Genomic DNA, 22,415 nt, shown 5'->3' on the forward strand with positions numbered 1-22,415 from the left:
TGCACAGGAGCCCTCTTTGTATTTGTCTGCTCATGATGGACAACTTTAGATGAGAAGGGTGATACACCTCTGATACCTCCTGAGACCGAGTGAGGTGGGTGGGTTCCAGTTGAGGCAGCCTTGGAAGACAAAAGATCTGGAGGGCCTATGTGACAGAGAGTAACAGTAACCACTGAAGGTACCAAGTGTGGGAGAATTGGGACTCACTGATACCGATGTTGAGACTGCAACCATCAGAGAGAGGCAGGGTGCAGCTGGTGGCACACACCTTGGCCCACTGTATTTCACTGTTGGGTGGAGAAAGTTATGTTGGATGTCATTATTGTTCCAATTCAAGTTCTGCCATGTTCAAAGTTTTATTGTCTTAATATTGGAAGACCTGTAAATAAAATTCAATCAGTTTTTAAAGGGAACCTCTCATGTAAAATAACGCTATTAACCTGTTGATATGGGGTTAATCTGCAGGTTAATAGTGCTTTCAGACTGCAAGTCGCCGCATTGAGAGCCCCGCTGCCTGGAGGAAATAAACTTTATTCCCCCCTGCAGCCTCACTCTTTCATTTTTAGGGGTGCGGCTGGCATGGTTTCAGTCACCGCTCAGTGCATAGAGGGGGTCGGCTGTAACCACGCCCTGACAGTGACTGACAGCCAGCTCCTATGCTGATTCTGCTGCCATCATAAGAGCAGAACAATAAAACTGTGCCACACCCCTTACATGCTGGACACTAGCACCTGACGGACCCCACTGACTACAATAGGATATGTTAGGTTTCCATCATGGGTCCTGGGCTTATCTTGGGTTGTTGACTTTTAGTTCAAAGAGTCAGATAAGCTGAACTTAAGGTTTCCCACTGCTGGGGCCCCCAACAATCAGCCGTAGTCTGTGATGGAACGTGAAACAATTGCTTAATGGGTTATTACCATGTTGGACTAGTATGTTATGTCCATGGGATATGACATAAATGTATATTAGGTGCGGCTCCCACCAATCTTGAGAATAGTGCCCCGGTAATGTGCTTTTCTCAGTGGAGAGCTGGTCATAATTTCCCTACAAATAAATGAGAATTCCAACCAACTCTCTTCTGCGAGTATCAAGACCACACTCTCAAGATGCAGGTGACATTGGTGGGATCCACGCCTTCTATATTTATGGCATACCCAAGAAGAATGTAATCTCTGACTCTATTCTACCACTGACATCCATATCCTCACTATGCGACACAGACAGCGCCACTGCTTTCTACAATGCCACTCTCGCATCAGTTATTGACTCGTTCGCCCCTCTTATGCATGGCAGAGCGCGACGAGTCAATAGGCAACCCTGGCACAACAACCTCACAAAACAGCTTCGGCAAGCGTCCAGGGTTGCGGAGCGGCGTTGGAAGAAAACACATTCGCAAGATGACTTCACTGCATTCAAACAAGCAGCACTCACATTCAAATCAGCCCTCACCTCTGTTAAACAGGCCTACTTTACAACCCTCATATCTTCCTTATCCTACAACCCCAAACAGCTATTTAACACTTTCAACTCTCTCCTCCCCCCTCCACTGCCCCCTCCGACCTCCGTCATCTCTGCTGAGGAGTTTGCCACACACTTCAAAAACAAGATTGACCAAATACGGCAAATCTTTACTGTCCGACCACCACAACCCCTTGGTTTCCCAGAGCATTGCCCTTCCTTTAACCTCCCTTTCCAACATCACGGAAGGAGACCTCACTCATCTCCTCTCCAAATCACACCTCACCACTTGTGCACTCGACCGCATCCCATCCCACCTCCTCCCCAACCTCACTCCCACACTCATCCCATACCTAACCCATCTCTTCAACCTATTACTAACTTCTTGTACCTTCCCCGCTGCCTTCAAACATGCCACAATTACGCCCATCCTCAAAAAGCCATCCCTTGACCGAACTGCCTTGTCCAGCTACCGCCCCATATCGCTGCTCCCATTTGCCTCCAAACTCCTTGAGCAACACGTTCACGCTGAACTTTAATCTCACTTTTCATCTAACTCTCTCTTCGACAACCGACAATCTGGCTTCCGTCCCCACCATTCCACCGAAACTGCCCTTACCAAAATTACTAATGACTTACTTATAGCCAAAGCTAACAGACAATTCTCTGTACTCCTTCTTCTTGACCTGTCCTCTGCCTTTGACACAGTTGACCACTGCCTCCTACTACAGATCCTCTCTTCCTTTGGCGTCAAAGACCTTGCCCTATCTTGGATCTCCTCATACCTTTCCAACCGCACATTTAGCGTCTCCCACTCCCACGCTACCTCTTCATCCTTCCCCATCTCTGTTGGAGTCCCTCAAGGCTCTGTCCTAGGACCCCTATTCTTCTCAATCTATACCCTTGGCCTGGGACAGCTCATAAAATCCCATGGCTTTCAATACCACCTGTACGCTGATGACACACAGATCTACCTCTCAGACCCAGATGTCACCTCTCTGCTGTCGAGAATTCCAGCATGTCTATCAGCGATATCCTCCTTCTTCTCCTCTCGCTTCCTCAAGCTCAATGTGGACAAAACTGAACTCATCATCATTCCCCCATCTCGCGTATCTTCCCCATCTAATCTTTCTATCACAATAAATGACACCACACTTTCCCTAGTACCAGCAATCTGCTGCCTCGGAGTAACCCTTGACTCTGCCCTTTCCTTCAAACCCCACATCCAAGCTCTCGCCACCTCCTGTCACCTCCAACTCAAAAATATTTCCAGAATCCGTCCTTTCGTCAACCCTCAATCTACTAAACTGCTTGTGCATGCCCTCATCATATCCCGCCTCGACTACTGCAACATCCTCCTTTGTGGCCTACCTGCTAACACTCTCGCACCCCTCCAGTCCATCCTTAACTCTGCTGCGCGACTGGTTCATCTCTTGCCTCGCTACTCCTCCGCTACCCCCCTTTGTAAATCCCTTTAAGGCTCCCAATTGCCCAGCGTATCCAGTTCAAACTACTAACACTGACCTACAAAGCCATCCATAACCTTTCTCCTCTGTACAGCTCTGTACTAATCTCCCGATACATTCCCTCACGTAATCTCCGGTCCTCCCAAGACCTCCTTCTCTCCTCCATACTTATTCGTTCCTCACCCAATCGCCTCCAAGACTTCTCCCGAATATCCCCCATCCTCTGGAATTCTGTGCCTCAACACGTCCGATTATCCGCCACATTTGGACCCTTCAGACGGAACCTGAAAACCCATCTCTTCAAACAAGCTTACAGCCTGCCATGACCTTGCTTGCTGCCACCTCAACAACACCGGAGCTACTGCAACCCTCTCAACATACTGTCTCCTTCCCCATTCCTGTAGAATGTAAGCCCGCAAGGGCAGGGTCCTATTCCCTCCGTACCAGTCTATCATTGTTAGTCATTTACTGTAAGTGATATCTGTATTTGGTATGTAACCCCTTCTTATTTACAGCACCAGGGAATCAATGGCGCTATGTAAATAATAATAATAATAACAACAATAACCAATGCAAAAGATGTCTCAACACAGTACTAAGTAATAGGACATAACATAGGACTATAGAATTTGCTCAAATTTTCCAACAAATTGATTCCACTTTTTTATTCAGGAGTATTGCGAAAAACGTCAGGTGGGATGAACACAACAACCAAAAAAATATGGGCTTGTGATTTTGGCTTGAAATACTGGTGACAGCAGGAGAAGCAATAAGTGTTATCTTCTAAATAAGTACACAGCAAATCCAAATCCATTGTAAAATGAAGACATAAAATGCTCAATGTCTGTCCTACAGCTTTAGCTAAGCAATGTGGAGTTAGCATCAGCTGCTGTCTACCTAGTGTTAGAGTATGAATATATTGGGATTTATCATTCACACTTCAGCTTTACTGAATGTGTCACTGTTCTCTGCCAGTGGTGGGAAATATAAGATTTTAATTGTATCTGCTACTGCAGAGGAGTTATGGTTGATCCTAGAGACTAGTGCTGTCTTTTAGCCTGCTACAAGTATGGAAGAGACGCCGTGTATGCATGTTGATGGCTGTGTTTCCTAATCCTTTTTATACCTTGATACATCTGTGTCTATATAGTCTTAATAGCTATAGGATTAGAGCAAAGAAGTTTTGCCAGACGAACTACATTTAATAAAAAAAAAGGTAGAAGAAAAAAAGTATATATGATTTTAAGGCATATCGTGAAGTACAGGCTGAGTTATTTAAGGCAATCACATGATTCAATGTGATAAACAGTGCCGGCTTTGAAGGGATGAATCTATGGGATGGGGAATATGGCAGAGACCAGCGCTATCATCATCCTTGCTTTTAGCACATTTGATTTATTTAATACGAGGAAGGAAGTAATTATGTTTTCCCATCACATGTGTATGACTTATGTAATAGCCATTAGTAGTATCATATCACTCTCTGTACACAGTTATACTATTAAATAAATGCATATAAATAAATAAATATATATTTATCTATGTGTGTATTTATATATGCATATATTTTATATACAGATAAGTACACATATATACAAAAACACATGCACTTATATATACTCATGGTCATACTCAGACGCACACATTCACAGTGGATTTATTTCTATACATTAGTCTATTTGCCTGGAATCCGTCTCCCTCTTCTCTTGCTGTCTTCCTCATTCCCTCCCTTTTTCCTCCTCCCCCTCCCAGCTCTATCTCTCCTGCTTTCTCTCTCCTCCTGTCTCTCTCTCTCTCCCCTCCTGAACCTGGTTACATAACAGACCAGCTTTTCCAAATCCTGCATTTCAGTCACCCAAATCCCTCTGGCTTAAATTCTCCCCCTGCAGAAAGAGAATCAGCCAGGAATCTCAGCAGAATGCCGCTTACTGAATTCCCTCTCAAACATTGCCCATATTAAATCTCTCCTTTCGTGCAGTACATAGCCCCTCATACTGAATCAGCCATCTTTAAAATTGTACTTAATAAAGCAATATTCCTGGTACAGGTGGCACGGGCACCATGTAGGCTGCTACATTGTTGCCATTTCTTTGTAGTTTAGCTGAAAGTATATTTTAAGAATTCTTGGAAATGTAGTTTGGAAAACAGTTATAAACCAGATGTACTCTCTGCGAGCGAGAAAGTTCATAAAATGGGTAATATCTCAGTTCCCTTTTCTGACATTATATGGATTCTTCACAGGGCTTTTTTCACGTCACGGCAGAGGCCTTTGCACACGTGCTAATGTTTACTCTGCCTGACAGATGGAGTCCATCATTCCGTATGCTTAATTATCGAGCAGCAATAAGATCTCGTGTCTAATTCCCAGATATTTATGTGATCTGAATGGAGGAAGAATGATACACAAAGATATTTCCGTTTTTTTTTTTTACGTAGAAGAAACAATTTTGCAAGCTTGAGACAGCATTGAAATACAGGACTACGCACTTATCCTTCATCCACGGGGCAAAGGGCAAGTAAACAAACATTCTGCAGATGTGGTAGGAAGGATCGCTGATAGAGACCACTCATTACACACTTACAGGACATAATGTGCTCAGTTACTTAATGCATATTTATGATTTCCCTCAAAACCCCAACAAGCCCTCTGGAAAGTTTCAGTGGCAAAGAACTAAAATATGTTCACATGTGGCAGATTTGTTGCCGAAATTTCTACAATCCAAAATCTTTTCCATATACTGTATGTGAATGAGTTTTTTTTTCTGCAGCATCATGAAGTTTTACAACTGTAGGTAGCAAATCTGCGACATGAGAATATTCTCCTATAGGTCCCTCTCCACCTAACACAATGTCCATCTCCGAACCACGGCAATGCTATTTTTATTTGCAACCAAAAAAAAGTTTCTTTCTTGACAGGTCCTCTTTAAAATAAGGCAACCAATGCCACTATTCACATTTAAGGGACTGTTCAAAGGCACATGACGTCTAAAAATCTACACATCAATCTTGGCTGATTGATCAAGAGGGCCAATATGGTTAGCATTTCATAAAAGAAGAGACTGGCTGACTGGTCCTGAGGAAAGTACTGATCATTATACAGTCAGTCCTCCCAACAGGAACTGGTGGGAAGAGAAAATATAGACAGTGCTTAAAGGGAATCTGTCAACAGTTTTTTCCTATGTAATCTGAGGACAGCATGAGGTAGGGGTTAAAATACTGAATTCAACGATGTGTTACTTATCAGACTGTGTGCTGTTTACTTACAGTGAAGGTTTTATCACTAGGACATTATCATTGCTGTTCCTCCTGGCACAACACCGCCCTCTCCTGTGATAAGCAGCTCAGGGTCTACAGACATTGTACATACAGAACCTGGTGTGGGCGGGGTTAGCGGTCTCAGCTCTGCTGCATTGCTGAATCTAAAACCTCTGATTATGTCAGAACCGATGCACCCAGTAACCTAAGTGATACATCGTTGGATTCAGCTTCTCTTTCCCTATATCATGCTGCTCTCAGATTAGGTAGCAAAAAACTGCTGATACTTTCCTTTTAAAGGGGTATTAATGGCTGAGATGGGAATATTTGTCACAAAGCACTGGCTGGGGCTACAGAAACAGAAGCATTTGTAAACATTTTTCAGTAGCTCCCCTTGAACTGAAAAGTGAACACAAACAGGTACATCCCAAATTATGTAAGCAGCATAGGTCAAACTCATGAGTTACGAAAACAGCATAGAACAGCCTGCTTGGGTGTCATATATACATATTCCTATCTCAGTCATGAATGCCCGGAACATTTTAAAGGGAATCTGTCATCCCCTAAGAGATATCAGACCTCATGGGCATACAGGGTATAGAAAAGTAAATCTATACATACCTGTATGGCCCATAGTAGAGGTCTGCTTGCAGTGAAATGGAGTTTTATAAAATCGGTGTTCACATGCTTGGTGTCCCACGGACGCCAAGAAATCCCTGCCTATCTCTTTAGTTAGCCCAGAAATCCCCACCTATCTACTTATATAGATTATATTTTTATTATATCCGGGGGACGCCAAGCATGTGAACACAGATTTTTATAAAACTCCATTTCACTGCAAGCAGACCTTTACTATGGGCCATACAGGTAAGTATAGATTTACTTTTCTATAACCTGTATGCCCATATTAGAGGTCTCAAATCTCCCAGGGGGTGACAGATTCCCTTTAAATAGGACATAAAATAAATGTTTAAATGGGTTTTCCAGCCAAATAAAAAGTGGTTTTATTGTGTTCAAGGTGAACTCCATCCCTGTGTCGGCAGATGATCACTGATGTGTATGAAGGGCACTGGCTGTTTATTTCAATATCTAGACCAACCCATTTACTCTGTCTCTGAATCAGTAGGGCCTATTTATAAACAGTTACTATGAAAATAACCCTTTTTGAGATTGAAAATTTACTAATAAAAACAAGAATTTAATTAATTTGTGTGTAAGATAAATGGAGAGACAGGATGTGTATAAAAAATGTAAGACATATTGTCATCCAACACTGGGGCTCAGGTAAGTAGAAAGTAATCCCAAACGGCGAAACACAATATCTGTTCACCTATACATGCTGAAACATAGTAAATGTATACATCGCCTGGTGCTTTTATACAAATTGTATGAGGGAGAAATGGATTATAAAATGTGGCAATGTATTACACGGATGAGTTTACAAGAGAGTGGATGTGTTCTTAGTGTCTCTCAGCTCTGGATCATAGTGACATCAGATGGTCCTGTGCCGGGGACCATCCTCTATAATGTTTCTATGTCCTTAAAGGACTTATAGACAAAGTTGGCCTTATGAGATGTTTCCTTTTAATAAATCTTTTGGTTTTATGCAAATAAAACTTAATCACTACATAAATGAAAATGTCTAACATGCTTTGAGCTTCCATTCTTCACCAGTTTAAATATCTTTCCTGCTGAAGAATGGTGTACTTGTGTTATCTGGACATGATCGGGGCAGATCAAGAGCCTCTGATATTAAACAAGCATCTTTCCATTCACTAACAACAAGCAGATATCTTACAAATGGCGAGGGATTGAAGACAAAGAATATTTAGAAGTTGCTGGACATTTCCATATACAATGAATGAACCTAAAGGGGTATTTCTATCTCATACATTTTTAGCAAATCCACGTTATGTATGGCTGATGGGTGGTCCCACCAATGGGACCTTCATCTATCTGGAGAATGGGGCCTTATTACTTGCCACTGTCAGTGGGGAGAAGGTTGGAATTCATATTCTCTCTACTGATAGCAGTGTGTAACTGGGCCCTATTCTAAGGGTAGATGGAGGTCTCTTGGTGGGACTTGCATCTATTTTAAACATGACATATCCTTTGGATATTGACATTGTAATACAAAAGTGATGGCATTACATGCATCCCATACAGGGAGATTCACTCGAAAGACGCCCCGAATATTCTGCAATAACTCTCGCTAGGTCTAGGCAATCTGAACAAAACCACTTGCAATGTGCTCCTCGGTATACGAAGCTTCAAACGAGCCACGATGCCACCACATTGGAATGAGGAGGTTGAAATTGGACAGCCATTGAGACGTGTAACCTCTGGAATAAACGGAAAGTTACTTCTCGCAAGATGGAGCAATGTGCAAATTGTCTCTTCAGAGAGGACTAGAACTCTAGTGCCACCTATAGGAAGTAGCAATCCTAAAAGTCAATATCGACTCTCTAAAGAGCCTTATCACATGACTTAAGATAAAAGCCAGAACTAGAATCTCAATTTGCAGACAAGGTGTGTCGGTGTACTGCCCCTCGTCAGTGCAAAGTGTGAGATCTGGTTTGGCCAGGTGAGAGTCGTCTGACTGGGATCCAAGGGGTAACGTTTCTCCTTGCAGAAAGTGACATGTTAAGCATGTCAAAGTGAGGAGACTTTTAAGCCGCAATGCTCGGTAATGAGCATGGCAGAAATTGAGTCCTTTTAGGCAACAGGGATCTGACACCCCCAGACTTCCTCCTTTGGGGTATGCACAAAAATCAGAACAAGCTTCAAATTGTGGAAGATTAAGTACAAAATCCAAAGTGACATTTTTGCTATTCTCCCCAATATGCTTGCCGATATGTTCAGGAACATGGAGCGCCACTTCGAAATATTTCCAGCAGAAAACAAAGATCGCTTCCAGCATTTTAAGTAATGCAATCAATTACACGTACGTCAAGGTATGTACAATATTTTTTTGGTTAAGATTGCTTCATCTTAATGGGAGTTACAAAAGAATATTCGGGGCCTCTTTCGAGTGAATCTCCCTGTATTTTCCTAACACAAATATAATGCACATATAGAAAATATTATGTGATAAAAGCACGTTGCACTAGATTGCACTTTATATGACTTGTTTCACATGGCAGCTACTACACTAACATTATTTTATATTAAACCTATCTATAATATTTAAATAATCTGAGATTGTATGTATTTGTATATTTCTTTGCAAGTGTGTAACCGTGTAACCATGATCATTGCTATAAACTAAGTGCACGCACTATCGCAAACTCCATAACCACGCTCTTAATAAAATGCAGGATGAATGGGTTAAGCATCATATTTTTTTCTTTTGCCACGAGAAGACAAGCGTTCTCTGAAAGCTGGAGCTGATTTATACATTATTTATAAGAATAATTAAACTTGCAGGCTTATTTTCCCACTATGCATGGCACATCCCTTCAACTATTCTTTCTAGACTGGAAAGACATATCTGAAACAACAGAGAGGAGTGAATATACTTCTACACCAGAGAATGGCACAAAGCTGAAAACATCATTTGTAAGCCAGGGGAGCACATTTATTTAGGAATGGAGAGGACAATTATTTATTGTGACTACGTGGTAAGGCTGCCAGGCTACGTTCACACGATCATATTTTCAGTCCTGTCTGTGAAAAAAAAAAGTGCCTACCCATATGTGTTGTTCAGATGAAAGTTTTTTTTTCATGGACCGAATGTGTGCGTGAAAAAAAATCGCCACAAGCACTAGTCTCTCCGTATTTCGGATGAGACTTTGGATTTAAATCTATGGGTGCACAAAAAAAATCCGATCCCAAACGAATCATCCGTATAGCAGCTGATTTTTACGGATACCTTGCAATTCTTTCACATAGGAAACTGTTTTTGATCTTTTTAAATTTAGTAACTGCTGCATAAAAACTGGATGTCATACAGATGACACAACAGAAACCAAAACATCTGTTTTTTATGGATTTTTTTTATACGTTTGTGTGAACTTGGCCTTAGGGCTCCTTCACACGTCAGTGATTTTTCTTGAGCACTAAAAGACGGTCCGAGTTTCATCAGTGGTTTTGAGCAGCGTGTAAACTAAATTTGGCCAATGTGTCAGTTTTTATCAGAGTTTGGTCAAAGTTTCATCAGTTTTTCCCGGATTTAAAAATATAACTGCTGGACGTTTTTTAAGCTTCTCGTATTGAACAGTCTGTGAAAAATGAACAGCACAAGGATGGCGTCCAATATTTTCACTTATCCAAAGACTCGCATTGGTGAGATTGATCCAACACTCATGTCAATATCAGACATCTCTATGCTTTTGTGCACACCACAAAATAAAATTGGGCTTGTGAACTACCCCATAGAGTATCATAAGTACTGTGAAAACACAGAAAGCATTCGTACAAGAAAAACTGACGCGTGAAGGAGCCCTAATGCTCCCGGTTTGTTGCCCTTATCTAGTTGGTGCAATGTATGGCAAGCTCTAAACCACAGATGCTTTTTACACCTTCCCCGCACATTAGAATGTCACTACTCATTTAGCTGCAGACATGTGGGTTTATATGAGTATGGCAATAGTGTCAAAACCATCTTTCTTTAATGAGCTGCATCAAAGAGAAAGCAATTTGCATCAAAAAGAGTGCATGTGAGTCACAGGTATACTAAGTGAAGTGTGGGAGTATATTTGATTAAAACATAGATGCAAAGGTTGGAGTAAGTGCTATGCGCTGGCATTTGCTGAGCCACACTACAAAGCCTACCCACATATCTGACAGTAACTTACGTAATTGTTTATTACACAATCCATAACATCTCCTTATACAACTATAATGGGGGAGAGTCAACATCACCGGCAGCCACAAGGTCGGGCAAATGGTCCCTCTCACCGCAACCTATCAGGCCCTTTAGTTGTTGTTTATTCATGTAGACATACTTTTGCTATGAAAAAATGTATAAAGTGTCAATATTTTACACAGACCTTCACTATTACTGCCACTTACAGACATCAAGTGAGGCACATAGTCCTCTATGACCATGACCACATCATTCTGCCGGGATGTGGAACAGAACAAACCTCAAGATTTTACTCATTACATAGTGTTTCTTCTATCAGATAGCAGTGCTGCGGAAAACAAATAAAATATTTAAAAGAAAAACATATAGTAAAATAACAGTTAAGAAAACATTAACACTAAATGTGACAGATGCCATAAATTTGACCACAACTTTATATTAGTTCTACATAACCAACAAAATATAAAAGAAACAGATGAATGAGCTTTCTCCTTATGACTTTCTCTCTATCTATGACCATTCAAAACCATTTTTCAGAGTGAAGATGGATCATAGCCGAGGTGCTTCTTCTGTCTCCTGAAGGATCATATAGGAGGTGTAAAAGTCCCAGTAGTTCAGCTTCAGTGCAGAGGAACAAACCTGAAAGGTGTCATTCCTAATGCGCTCCTTGACTAGTTCCACGTTTTAGTAGTTTTTCTTACTGCTCAGTGTATGGAGAGCAGAACAAATAAAAGATAAAGTAACTGATCAAATCTCGGCTGTGGTCAGTACCCTAATAACATTGAAAGATGAATACACTGTCCACAAAAATGGTTTGAAGACCATATAATTGCACAATGCTCTAGTATAACGCCTATAGATTTTCTATAGAGGTATATTTAATTATTTTCTTTCAGATTCCATAGAAATCTAACAGAAAACATTATCATGATGAAAAAGTAACAACGGACAAAAAGGTAACAGCGTCTGGATCTGAGCACCCCCGACCCTGGATCCTTGACAATTATCATGACGTGCTCGGTCATGTGCCTATTAGGATAATAATTCAACTTTATGTGCCATATTATTATCCATCTGCCTCCATATAGCCGTTGTGCCAGATGCCTTGTATATAAGCATGCTGTATTTGGTGTAGCCAGTATGAATTAGGTTTACAAAGAAATTGTTCAATCTGCCTGACTATATAATCCTCTAGTTTGGCCAGACACATGAGTGGACACATTTAATGAGATTCTGTCATTCTGCGTCTGATGCTAAGCAATGGCTGTAATAATTATTGTTATCATTATACTATTGTATTAATGCAGCACTAATACTGTACATTGCACAGCATCTCATTATAGCATACATTAGTCAAATCTAATGTGGTCACCTGGTGGACACATAAGGCCAACTGTAACATTGTTGTAGGTAGAACTGGTACTGGTATGTATAGCTGAATCCTATGTACATAGCTACAGTGCAGGCCAAAAGTATTGGCACCCCTGCAATTCTGTCAGATAATACTCAGTTTCTTCCTGAAAATGATTGCAATCACAAATTCTTTGGTCTTATTATCTTCATTTAATTTGCTTGCAAGGAAAAAACACAAAAGAGAATGAAGCAAAAATCAAATCATTGATCATTTCACACAAAACTCCAAAAATGGGCCAGACAAAAGTATTGGCACCCTCAGCCTAATACTTGGTTGCACAACCTTTAGCCAAAATAACTGCGAACAACCGCTTCCGATAACCATCAATGAGTTTCTTACAATGCTCTGCTGGAATTGTAGACCATTCTTCTTAGGCAAACTGCTCCAGGTCCCTGATATTTGAATGGTGCCTTCTCCAAACAGCCATTTTGAGATCTCTCCACAGGTGTTCTATGGGATTTAGGTCTGGACTCATTGCTGGCCACCTTAGAAGTCTCCCGTGCTTTCTCTAAAACCATTTTATAGTGCTTTTTGAAGTGTGTTTTGGGTCATTGTCCTGCTGGAAGACCCATGACCTCTGAGGGAGACCCAGCTTTCTCACACAGGGCCCTACATTATGCTGCAAAATTTGTTGGTAGTCTTCAGACTTCATAATGCCATGCACACGGTCAAGCAGTTCAGTGCCAGAGGCAGCAAAGCAACCCCAAAACATCAGGGAACCTCCGCCATGTTTGGCTGTAGGGACCGTGTTCTTTTCTTTGAATGCCTCTTTTTTTTCCTGTACACTCTATGTTGATGCTTTTTCCCAAAAAGCTCTACTTTTGTCTCATCTGACCAGAGAACATTCTTCCAAAACGTTTTAGGCTTTTTCAGGTAAGTTTTGGCAAACTCCAGCCTGGCTTTTTTATGTCTTGGGGTAAGAAGTGGGGTCTTCCTGGGTATCCTACCATACAGTCCCTTTTCATTCAGACGTCGACGGATAGTACGGGTTGACACTGTTGTACCCTCGGACTGCAGGGCAGCTTGAACTTGTTTGGATGTTAGTCGAGGTTCTTTATCCAACATCCGCACAATCTTGCATTGAAATCTCTCGTCAATTTTTCTTTTCCGTCCACATCTAGGGAGGTTAGCCACAGTGCCATGGGCTTTAAACTTCTTGATGACACTGAGCACGGAAGACATAGGAACATTCAGGTCTTTGGAGATGGACTTGAAGCCTTGAGATTGCTCATGCTTCCTCACAATTTGGTTTCTCAAGTCCTCAGACAGTTCTTTGGTCTTCTTTCTTTTCTCCATGCTCAATGTGGTACACACAAGGACACAGGACAGAGGTTGAGTCAACTTTAATCCATGTTAACTGGCTGCAAGTGTGATTTAGTTATTGCCAACACCTGTTAGGTGCCACAGGTAAGTTACAGGTGCTGTTAATTACACGAATTAGAGAAGCATCACATGATTTTTCAAAGGGTGCCAATACTTTTGTCCACCCCCTTTTTTCGGTTTGGTGTGGAATTATATCCAATTTGGCTTTAGGACAATTCTTTTTGTGTTTTTTTCATTGAAGACAAATTAAATGAAGAGAATAATACCAAAGAATTTGTGATTGCAATCATTTTCAGGAAGAAACTGAGTATTATCTGACAGAATTGCAGGAGTGCCAATACTTTTGGCCAGCACTGTAGTAATACTACTTTTCTTTTTACATTTTGCAACATTATCGGATGTCTAAGTCTTTAGTGAGTCCAAAGATTTCCTGTAAATTCATGTTTTATCTTCTTATTTTGCTGGTTCCTCGGTATTCTCCATCCGTTGTGCCCTTTGAGCTCACCAGACAATAACACAGAATACACCTTACATGGTGTAAAATGTGTTTGAAGTGCACAAGGGAAAAGGCCACCCAACAATAACCCTTAGAGACAATCATAAATGAAGAATGGCAGAACATTCAGCAGATGCCAGTCCTTTGCAAGAAGTCCATGGCTATGTCTTTTTAGCTCGTGCCTCCCTTGGGGTCTATGTATCTGTACGCTGCAAGTGAATGGCACAGAGCCAGTTCGTAAAATTAAAGATTCAGCAGATTTTTTTTAAATGTGAATCCCTTATAATGAATTTAAAACACCTTAAAAACTTTTGTATAAACTAATTTATGCAATACAATGGCAACAAGGTTCTTGTAATTTGAATGGCCCTATAGTATGGAAGAATATCCAGAAGAATATAAAGATTACTAGTATTGGTCACAGACAGTTCCATGCCAAAGAGAAATCATGCCTATCATTTATTTGTAGTTAAAATAGTGTAGTAATCTAAGTGTGCTAATCATCTACTGGTGCAATCATAGTGGGAAGAGAAAAGCCAACAACCCCAGTGTCCAGGGGCCGATATAACATTTGTGCAGCTTGTGTGGCTGTAGTTGGATCTACATGAGGTAGAGGGGGCTATGGAGGGCAGTGTGTCTTTTGCTTGGTTTCTTGGGTGGTAGAGGTCTACCTGTTGTAAGGTATGATTTTGTGTTATAAAAAAACCTTGTTGGAAATAAAAGTCTTTTAGGGTGCTTTCACATTGTGTTTCCACTGTCCATTGGAAGAACGGTATGTCTGGAGAATTTCCTAGATTTTACCGCTAATAAATGTCACCTATTGGTGTATGAGTTTGAAAAATTTAAAAGATAGTGTAGGTGCTTCTTTATTAGATGCCTTAATCTGGAATAGTACTGACTGATCTATGTGGGATCGTACTGATTGCTCTATGTGGGATCTTACTGACAGATCTATGTGGGATCTTACTGACTGATCTATGTGGGATCGTACTGACTGATCTATGTGGGATCGTACTGATTGCTCTATATGGGATCATACTGACAGTGCCATTCCATACAGAAAAAAGCAAGGTATACCAACACATTCAGACTAAACAGAGGTCAAACACATACTTGTTTGGCCTTCAATGAGCAAATGAGGGCCTATGGATATGTTTGATATCGGCACCGGGAGCTTTCCCAGTTTGCCTGGTTAATGGCCTTTGCAGTGTGAATCCACCATCATAGACATGTTTAAAGTGTGTATGTTATTTATATAGTGAGAAAACTTACCTTTAGTGTAGAATGCCATATACACTGCGAATGTGACATATGGCAGTGTATGTGTGGTGTGTATGTGTAATGTGTGTACGGTACAAGCCATATGTGTGTACAGTGTGACTGATATGTTTGCCATAAGTGGTACTGAAGGAAAGGAGGGCCACACACAAAGTTTTGTACTGGAGTCCTGTCAATGTCCATCTCTACTAAGAGTGCAACTATAAGTCCACAGCCTCTGCCCCACTGTCAGTATTGGGTCAGTATTCGGTCAGTATTTTTTCTCAGCAGTGGGAGCCAAAACCAGGTGAGAAACAATCAGAGAAAAGGTATAATAGAAACAAGTCACCAATTCTGCATTTATCCCCCACTCCTGGCTTTGTCTCCCACTCCTGAGAAAAAATACTGACTGAATACTGACCAAATATTGATAGTGGGGCCGTGGACTAAGGCTCAAAATTGGAAGCCTGACTAGACCTTTAGGCCAGGGCAATCAAGAAGTCTACATTGAATATCAGATCAGTGGCAGCATTGCTTTGACAATATAGTTGGCTTGCTGGTTGGTGTGACAGGACAACCTACAGTTCTTTCCTGTTATCCTTCAGAGGATTGTTTGGATGTAGATGTAGCCGCCTTCTGCATCTCCATCTAGTACTTTGCTTCTGCTGCTTTGAGATTAAATTTGCTGCAAAATTGACTTTTTAGGTTAAAAACATTGAGAAAAAGAGAACAAGGAAGATAATTGGTCTGTTTCACCAATGTCAGTGTCACCCATGTAACCACAGTTTTAACCTCACACATACAAATTAAATGTCATCATCATTATGGCTGCCAATCGACTGAATAACTTTTTTCAATAGTGTCACATGTACGTCTGACCCAAGCCTCTGGTTCTTCCCAGGGGCGGACATATCATTCGTGCAGCCTGTGCAAACACATGGGGGGGGCCCAAGAGGTAAGGGGGCACTTCCACCATCAAAGCCAGTTAAATTGTGCATTATGATGACTTATTGGACTGTAAAGGGCCCATATACTGTTCTTGCACAGGGGCCTCTTCTATCTGTGAATGCCACTGGTTCTTCCCAGTATTGGATAACTTATGACAGTCTCAGGGCTCATTCAGACGATCGTATAATATGGAGGTGTGGTGTCTGAGTAAAGCATCGGACAGCACACTGACAACTGTAATTCTATAGGGCTGTTCAAACGCTGCATTTTCACACGGACTGATTGTCCGTATGCACTATTCTTTTTCTGAGTATCGGACGAGAGTTGTCTATACAAGTTTATACATATGCAGAAAAAAATCGGATGCCTTATGTATCATCCATATAGCATCCGATTTTTACAGTAAATTATTATCATAGGACTCTGTCTTTGATCATGCACATTTTCCAATGATCTATAAAAATAGATGTCACATGGACATGGAAAAACTGAATAAGGATGGTACATGGATGAAAATCGTTTGAGTATTGTATGAAGCTTAGACGATTTTTCGATGACATGCTAGGCCTCGGAGTGACTTCTGGCAAGTGAGTTTGGGTCTTCTTGAAGTACAGACATATAAAAGCATATCGTAATATCCATAATTACAATGCGGTTCATTCTTCCTTCAGCTCCGTCCAGATATCACGTGTAATCTTTAATCCAAATAAAAGCTGCTCCAACAGGAAGTATGTCATTAATAATCCATATGGAACAGTGCACGGAGCCCAACACCTTACAAATGTACAAGTTATTAAAAGACACTATTTTTCCTTTACGTTCCCACTTTCTGCTGCATGTCACAATTACGAGGATTGTAGCACTCAGTTATCATTCACTCATTCTTCTCCAGCTTTTCTCACTTAACTCAGGACAGTGGGATCAATTCCCCTGACGGCCCTTATACAATAAAGTATGTGTAAAGTTTACATTGAAGGTGTACCGATGAGACTTTAATATCTGTTTTGTCCCAGCACGAACTATGCACACCTATATAACCTGATATAATCTGCTGTAATAGCACTACGTATAATTATCATATAAATGTAATTACACATTACATAACGCACTGCGCGTACTACTTAAAACATAATAAACCCTTCCCGCACTACTAGAATCAAATGTGAAATTGCAATCAAAGCCACGTAGGGTTAACCCTTAATCCTTTAAGAAGGAAAAAAAACACATTAATAATGAAAATAAATAAAAACAATCGAACGGAGAGCTACACAGAAAGAGTGGTGATATCGGCGTAAATTAACCCTTCACAGTCTAATTCACTTTCCCTGCACCATCTGGAATCTGCGGGGTTAGGTTATGATTCAAAGGCGTAAAACAGCGAGCAGCTTCTAATGTGTTGCTACATTTGCCAGCACTTAAGGGGTTACTGTCATTCATTAGATGCCGATAAGAGCCGAAAGTGGTTGGAAAGCTGCATGGGGGTCAGGTATGGTACAATGTGATGGAGCAGGGGAAGAGGGATCAGGAGGAGTGGTACCCAGGTCAAACCAAACCCCCACTTATATTATTGCATCTGTCAGTGTAAATCATTGCAATGCAAACTTTTGTGTAGTTTCACTAATTACTGCACATACTAGAAACAATGCTGCAGAACGCAGGGCTACATGGCGGATTCTGAGCTGAAGAGGTTAATTAACACCCCTCCTTCCCACAAAAAAAGCTGTCAAAGTTTTCCAAGGCTGCTCTGCTGCCTTAGCTCACTATCCTCCCATCCCTGCTTCTATCTCCCTCCATGAATGTGGAATGAAAAGCCCAGATTGCCTCCGCCACATCTCGCTGCCCCTCTCCACAACCCACTCTGCTTAGGAGATGGTACCTCTGTTGGTGGTGGTTATAGGGTAGCTGTGTCTTCCTGCAGCTCCTGTATGATCCCCTCTTCTTGCAGGTTCCTGGGGGTCTCTGGGCTGGGGGGCTGGCTTGTTGATTTCTGTTTCCAAAGCCGGATCAGGGCTAGCAGGAGAACAAGGATCCATTATTCCCCCCAAAAGAATGATGTAGTAGGGTCTTGAGGATCAGGATCCCCCCCAATGTTAGATATTGCTGGGAGGAGGCTCATAGACTCCCTCTGTCTCTGTGTCAATGCAACTCTATGGTAAGGAAAGGAAGGAGGGAGAGACACAGGGAAAAAAGAGTGTGATATAAGAACAGTTACCTCATGTGGCCACTGACAGCGCTAGAGGGAAGCGAAGAGCTGGGATATATTATGGGAAGAACACATGTATACACAGTTTCATGTCTACTCACCTAGACAGGAAAAATCACAGACCCCTAATGCACAATCTGCATTCACCATAGGGGACGTCTCTGACCATTTAAAACAAAAAGTTCTACACCTTTTTCCTAGTCCAAAATTTATGTTCGGCAAAAGTGACATTAGGAAATGTTATTTTTTGCTGAAAATAACAACTCTGCTCAGTTATGCATTAATATGTCCATCAATGCATAGCGATGCCGTTCAGGAACCTGTAAAAGATGTGTGACAAAGCTTGTGCTAGTAATAGACCCAACAAGTGAGATTTTTTTTAGGAACACGACAATAGATGAAACTCAGAGACTATGTTTGTGTAGTTTGTTCTTCAAGGTAAATTTATATATACATGTTTTTAATAAATGTATAGAAAGAAAAAAACAGACAGATATGTACATGGGCTTGGAGATCAATACATACACGTTTTTAAACTTTTTTTTAAATGAGAGTCCTGCCTCTTTTGATTCTGTATACATGGTGGTAGTATAGTGGTCCGGACTTTGTGGCTTGTACCCACATGTTATTTGATTGGTGCTGCTTTATCTTTTCAGTTTAGAAAGATAAATAGTTATTAGATGGATGGAAAAACAGACAGAAAGACACACAGACAGAGAAATTATTAGTTGAATACACATCAGATTCCCAAAACTCCAGTCCTCATGCCATCCCCAGCAGATCATGTACTGAAGCTTACCTTAGTATTGCACAGAGAATGGAATTATTATCAAGAAAGCAGAAATTACCACAATCTCACCTGTGCAATACTAAGGAAATCCTGAAACATGATCTGTTGGGGGGGCCAGAAGGACTGGAGTTTGGGAAACCGTTATATACATCCTAACCGCATAGATATTTACCAGATAAAGAGATAGAGAGATAGGTAGATAGATAAGATAAGGAATAAGAGATTATCGAGAGTAAAAACTGATTATTTGTTGGCGATAGACAGATAGATAGATAATAAATAGACAGATACAGTACAGACCAAAAGTTTGGACACACCTTCTCATTTAAAGATTTTTCTGTATTTTCATGACTATGAAAATTGTACATTCACACTGAAGGCATCAAACTATGAATTAACACATGTGGAATTACACTGCTCAAAAAAATAAAGGGAACACTTAAACAACAGAATATAACTCCAAGTAAATCAAACTTCTGTGAAATCAAACTGTCCACTTAGGAAGCAACACTGACTGACAATCAATTTCACATGCTGTTGTGCAAATGGAATAGACAATAGATGGAAATTATTGGCAATTATCAAGACACACTCAATAAAGGAGTGGTTCTGCAGGTGGGGACCACAGACCACATCTCAGAACCAATGCTTTCTGGCTGATGTTTTGGTCACTTTTGAATGTTGGTTGTGCTTTTACACTCGTGGTAGCATGAGATGGACTCTACAACCCTCAGAAGTTGCTCAGGTAGTGTAGCTCATCCAGGATGGCACATCAATGTGAGCTGTGGCAAGAAGGTTTGCTGTGTCTGTCAGCGTAGTGTCCAGAGGCTGGAGGCGCTACCAAGAGACAGGCCAGTACACCAGGAGACGTGGAGGGGGCCGTAGGAGGTCAACAACCCAGCAGCAGGACCGCTATCTCCTCATTTGTGCAAGGAGGAACAGGAGGAGCACTGCCAGAGCCCTGCAAAACGACCTCCAGCAGGCCACAAATGTGCATCTGTCTGTACAAACGGTTAGAAACCGACTCCATGAGGGTGGTATGAGGGCCCGACGTCCACAAATGGGGGTTGTGCTCACAGCCCAACACCATGCAAGACGCTTGGCATTTGCCACAGAACACCAGGATTGGCAAAGTCACCACTGGCGCCCTATGCTCTTCACAGATAAAAGCAGGTTCACACTGAACACATATGACAGACGTGACAGAGTCTTGAGACGCCATGGAGAGCGATCTGCTGCCTGCAACATCCTTTAGCATGACCGGTTTGGCAGTGGGTCAGTAATGGTGTGGGGTGGCATATCTTTGGAGGGCCACACAGACCTCCATGTGCTCGCCAGAGGTAGCCTGACTGCCATTAGGTACCGAGATGAGATCCTCAGACTTCTTGTGAGACCATATGCTGGTGCGGTTGGCCCTGGGTTCCTCCTAATGCAGGACAATGCCAGATCTCATGTGGCTGGAGTGTGTCAGCAGTTCCTGCAAGATGAAGGCATTAAAGCTAAGGACTGGCCCGCCCGTTCCCCAGACCGGGATCCGATTGAGCACATCTGGGACATCATGTCTCGCTCCATCCACCAACCACCACCATTTCTTGCACCACAGACTGTCCAGGAGTTGACGGATGCTTTTGTCAAGGTCTGGGAGGAGATCCCACAGGAGACCATCCGCAACCTCATCAGGAGCATGCCCATGCGTTGTAGGGAGGTCATACAGGCACGTGGAGGCCACACACAATACTGAGCCTCATTTTGACTTGTTTTAAGGACATTACATCAAAGTTGGATCAGCCTGTAGTGTGTTTTTCCACTTTAATTTTGGGGGTGACTCCAAATCCAGGCCTCCATTGGTTAATAAATTTGATTTCCATTGATGATTTTTCTGTGATTTTGTTGTCAGAACATTCAACTTTGTACAGAACAAAGTATTCAATGAGAATATTTCATTCATTCAGATCTAGGATGTGTTATTTGAGTGTTCCCTTTATTTTTTTGAGTAGTGTATATACTTAACAAAAAAGTGTGAAACAAGTGAAAATATGTCTTATATTCTGGGTTCTTCAAAGTAGCCACCTTTTGCTTTGATGACTACTTTGCACACACTTGGCATTCTCTTGATGAGCTTCAAGAGGTAGTCACCGGAAATGGTTTTCACTTCACAGGTGTGCCCTGTCAGGTTTAATAAGTGGGAATTCTTGCCTTATAAATGGAGTTGGGACCATCAGTTGTGTTGTGCAGAACTCTGGTGGATACACAGCTGATAGTCCTACTGAATAGACTGTTAGAATGTGTATTATGGCAAGAAAAAAGCAGCTAAGTAAAGAAAAACGAGTGGCCATCATTACTTTAAGAAATGAAGGTCAGTCAGTGCGAAAAATTGGGAAAACTTTGAAAGTGTCCCCAAGTGCAGTTGCAAAAACTATCAAGCGCTACAAAGAAACTGGCTTACATGAGGACCGCCCCAGGAAAGGAAGACCAAGAGTCACCTCTGCTTCTGAGGATAAGTTTATCCGAGTCACCAGCCTCAGAATTCACAGGTTAACAGCAGCTCTGATTAGAGACCAGGTCAATGCCACACAGGGTTCAAGCAGCAGACACATCTCTTCAACAACTGTCAAGAGGAGACTTTGTGCAGCAGGCCTTCATGGTAAAATAGCAGCTAGTAAACCACTGCTAAGGAGAGGCAACAAGCAGAAGAGACTTGTTTGGGCTAAAGAACACAAGGAATGGACATTAGACCAATGGAAATCTGTGCTTTGGTCTGATGAGTCCAAATTTGAGATCATTGGTTCCAACCACCGTGTCTTTGTGTGACGCAGAAAAGGTGAATGGATGGACTCTACATGCCTGGTTCCCACCATGAAGCATGGAGGAGGAGGTGTGATGGTGTGGGGGTGCTTTGCTGGTGACACTGTTGGGGATTTATTCAAAATTGAAGGCATACTGAACCAGCATAGCTACCACAGCATCTTGCAGCGGCATGCTATTCCATCCGGTT

At 41.7% G+C, this 22,415-nt stretch overlaps 1 protein-coding gene across 1 annotated transcript in view; it reads right to left on the reverse strand.

Moving 5' to 3' along the window:
- RORA (RAR related orphan receptor A) overlaps positions 1-18,606 on the reverse strand; it is a 412,752-nt gene extending 394,146 nt beyond the window's left edge. Inside the window, exon 1 of the mRNA XM_073652806.1 lies at positions 18,304-18,606. Within this exon, the coding sequence (XP_073508907.1) occupies positions 18,304-18,460 (157 nt within the window). The 5' untranslated portion in view covers positions 18,461-18,606. The remainder of the gene's footprint in view (positions 1-18,303) is intronic.
- Between the last annotated feature and the right edge of the window lie 3,809 nt (positions 18,607-22,415).

This window comes from Phyllobates terribilis, unplaced genomic scaffold (assembly GCF_046119375.1).
Source record: "Phyllobates terribilis strain yellow unplaced genomic scaffold, ASM4611937v1 Scaffold_11__3_contigs__length_659146591, whole genome shotgun sequence".
Classification (NCBI taxonomy): domain Eukaryota; kingdom Metazoa; phylum Chordata; class Amphibia; order Anura; family Dendrobatidae; genus Phyllobates; species Phyllobates terribilis.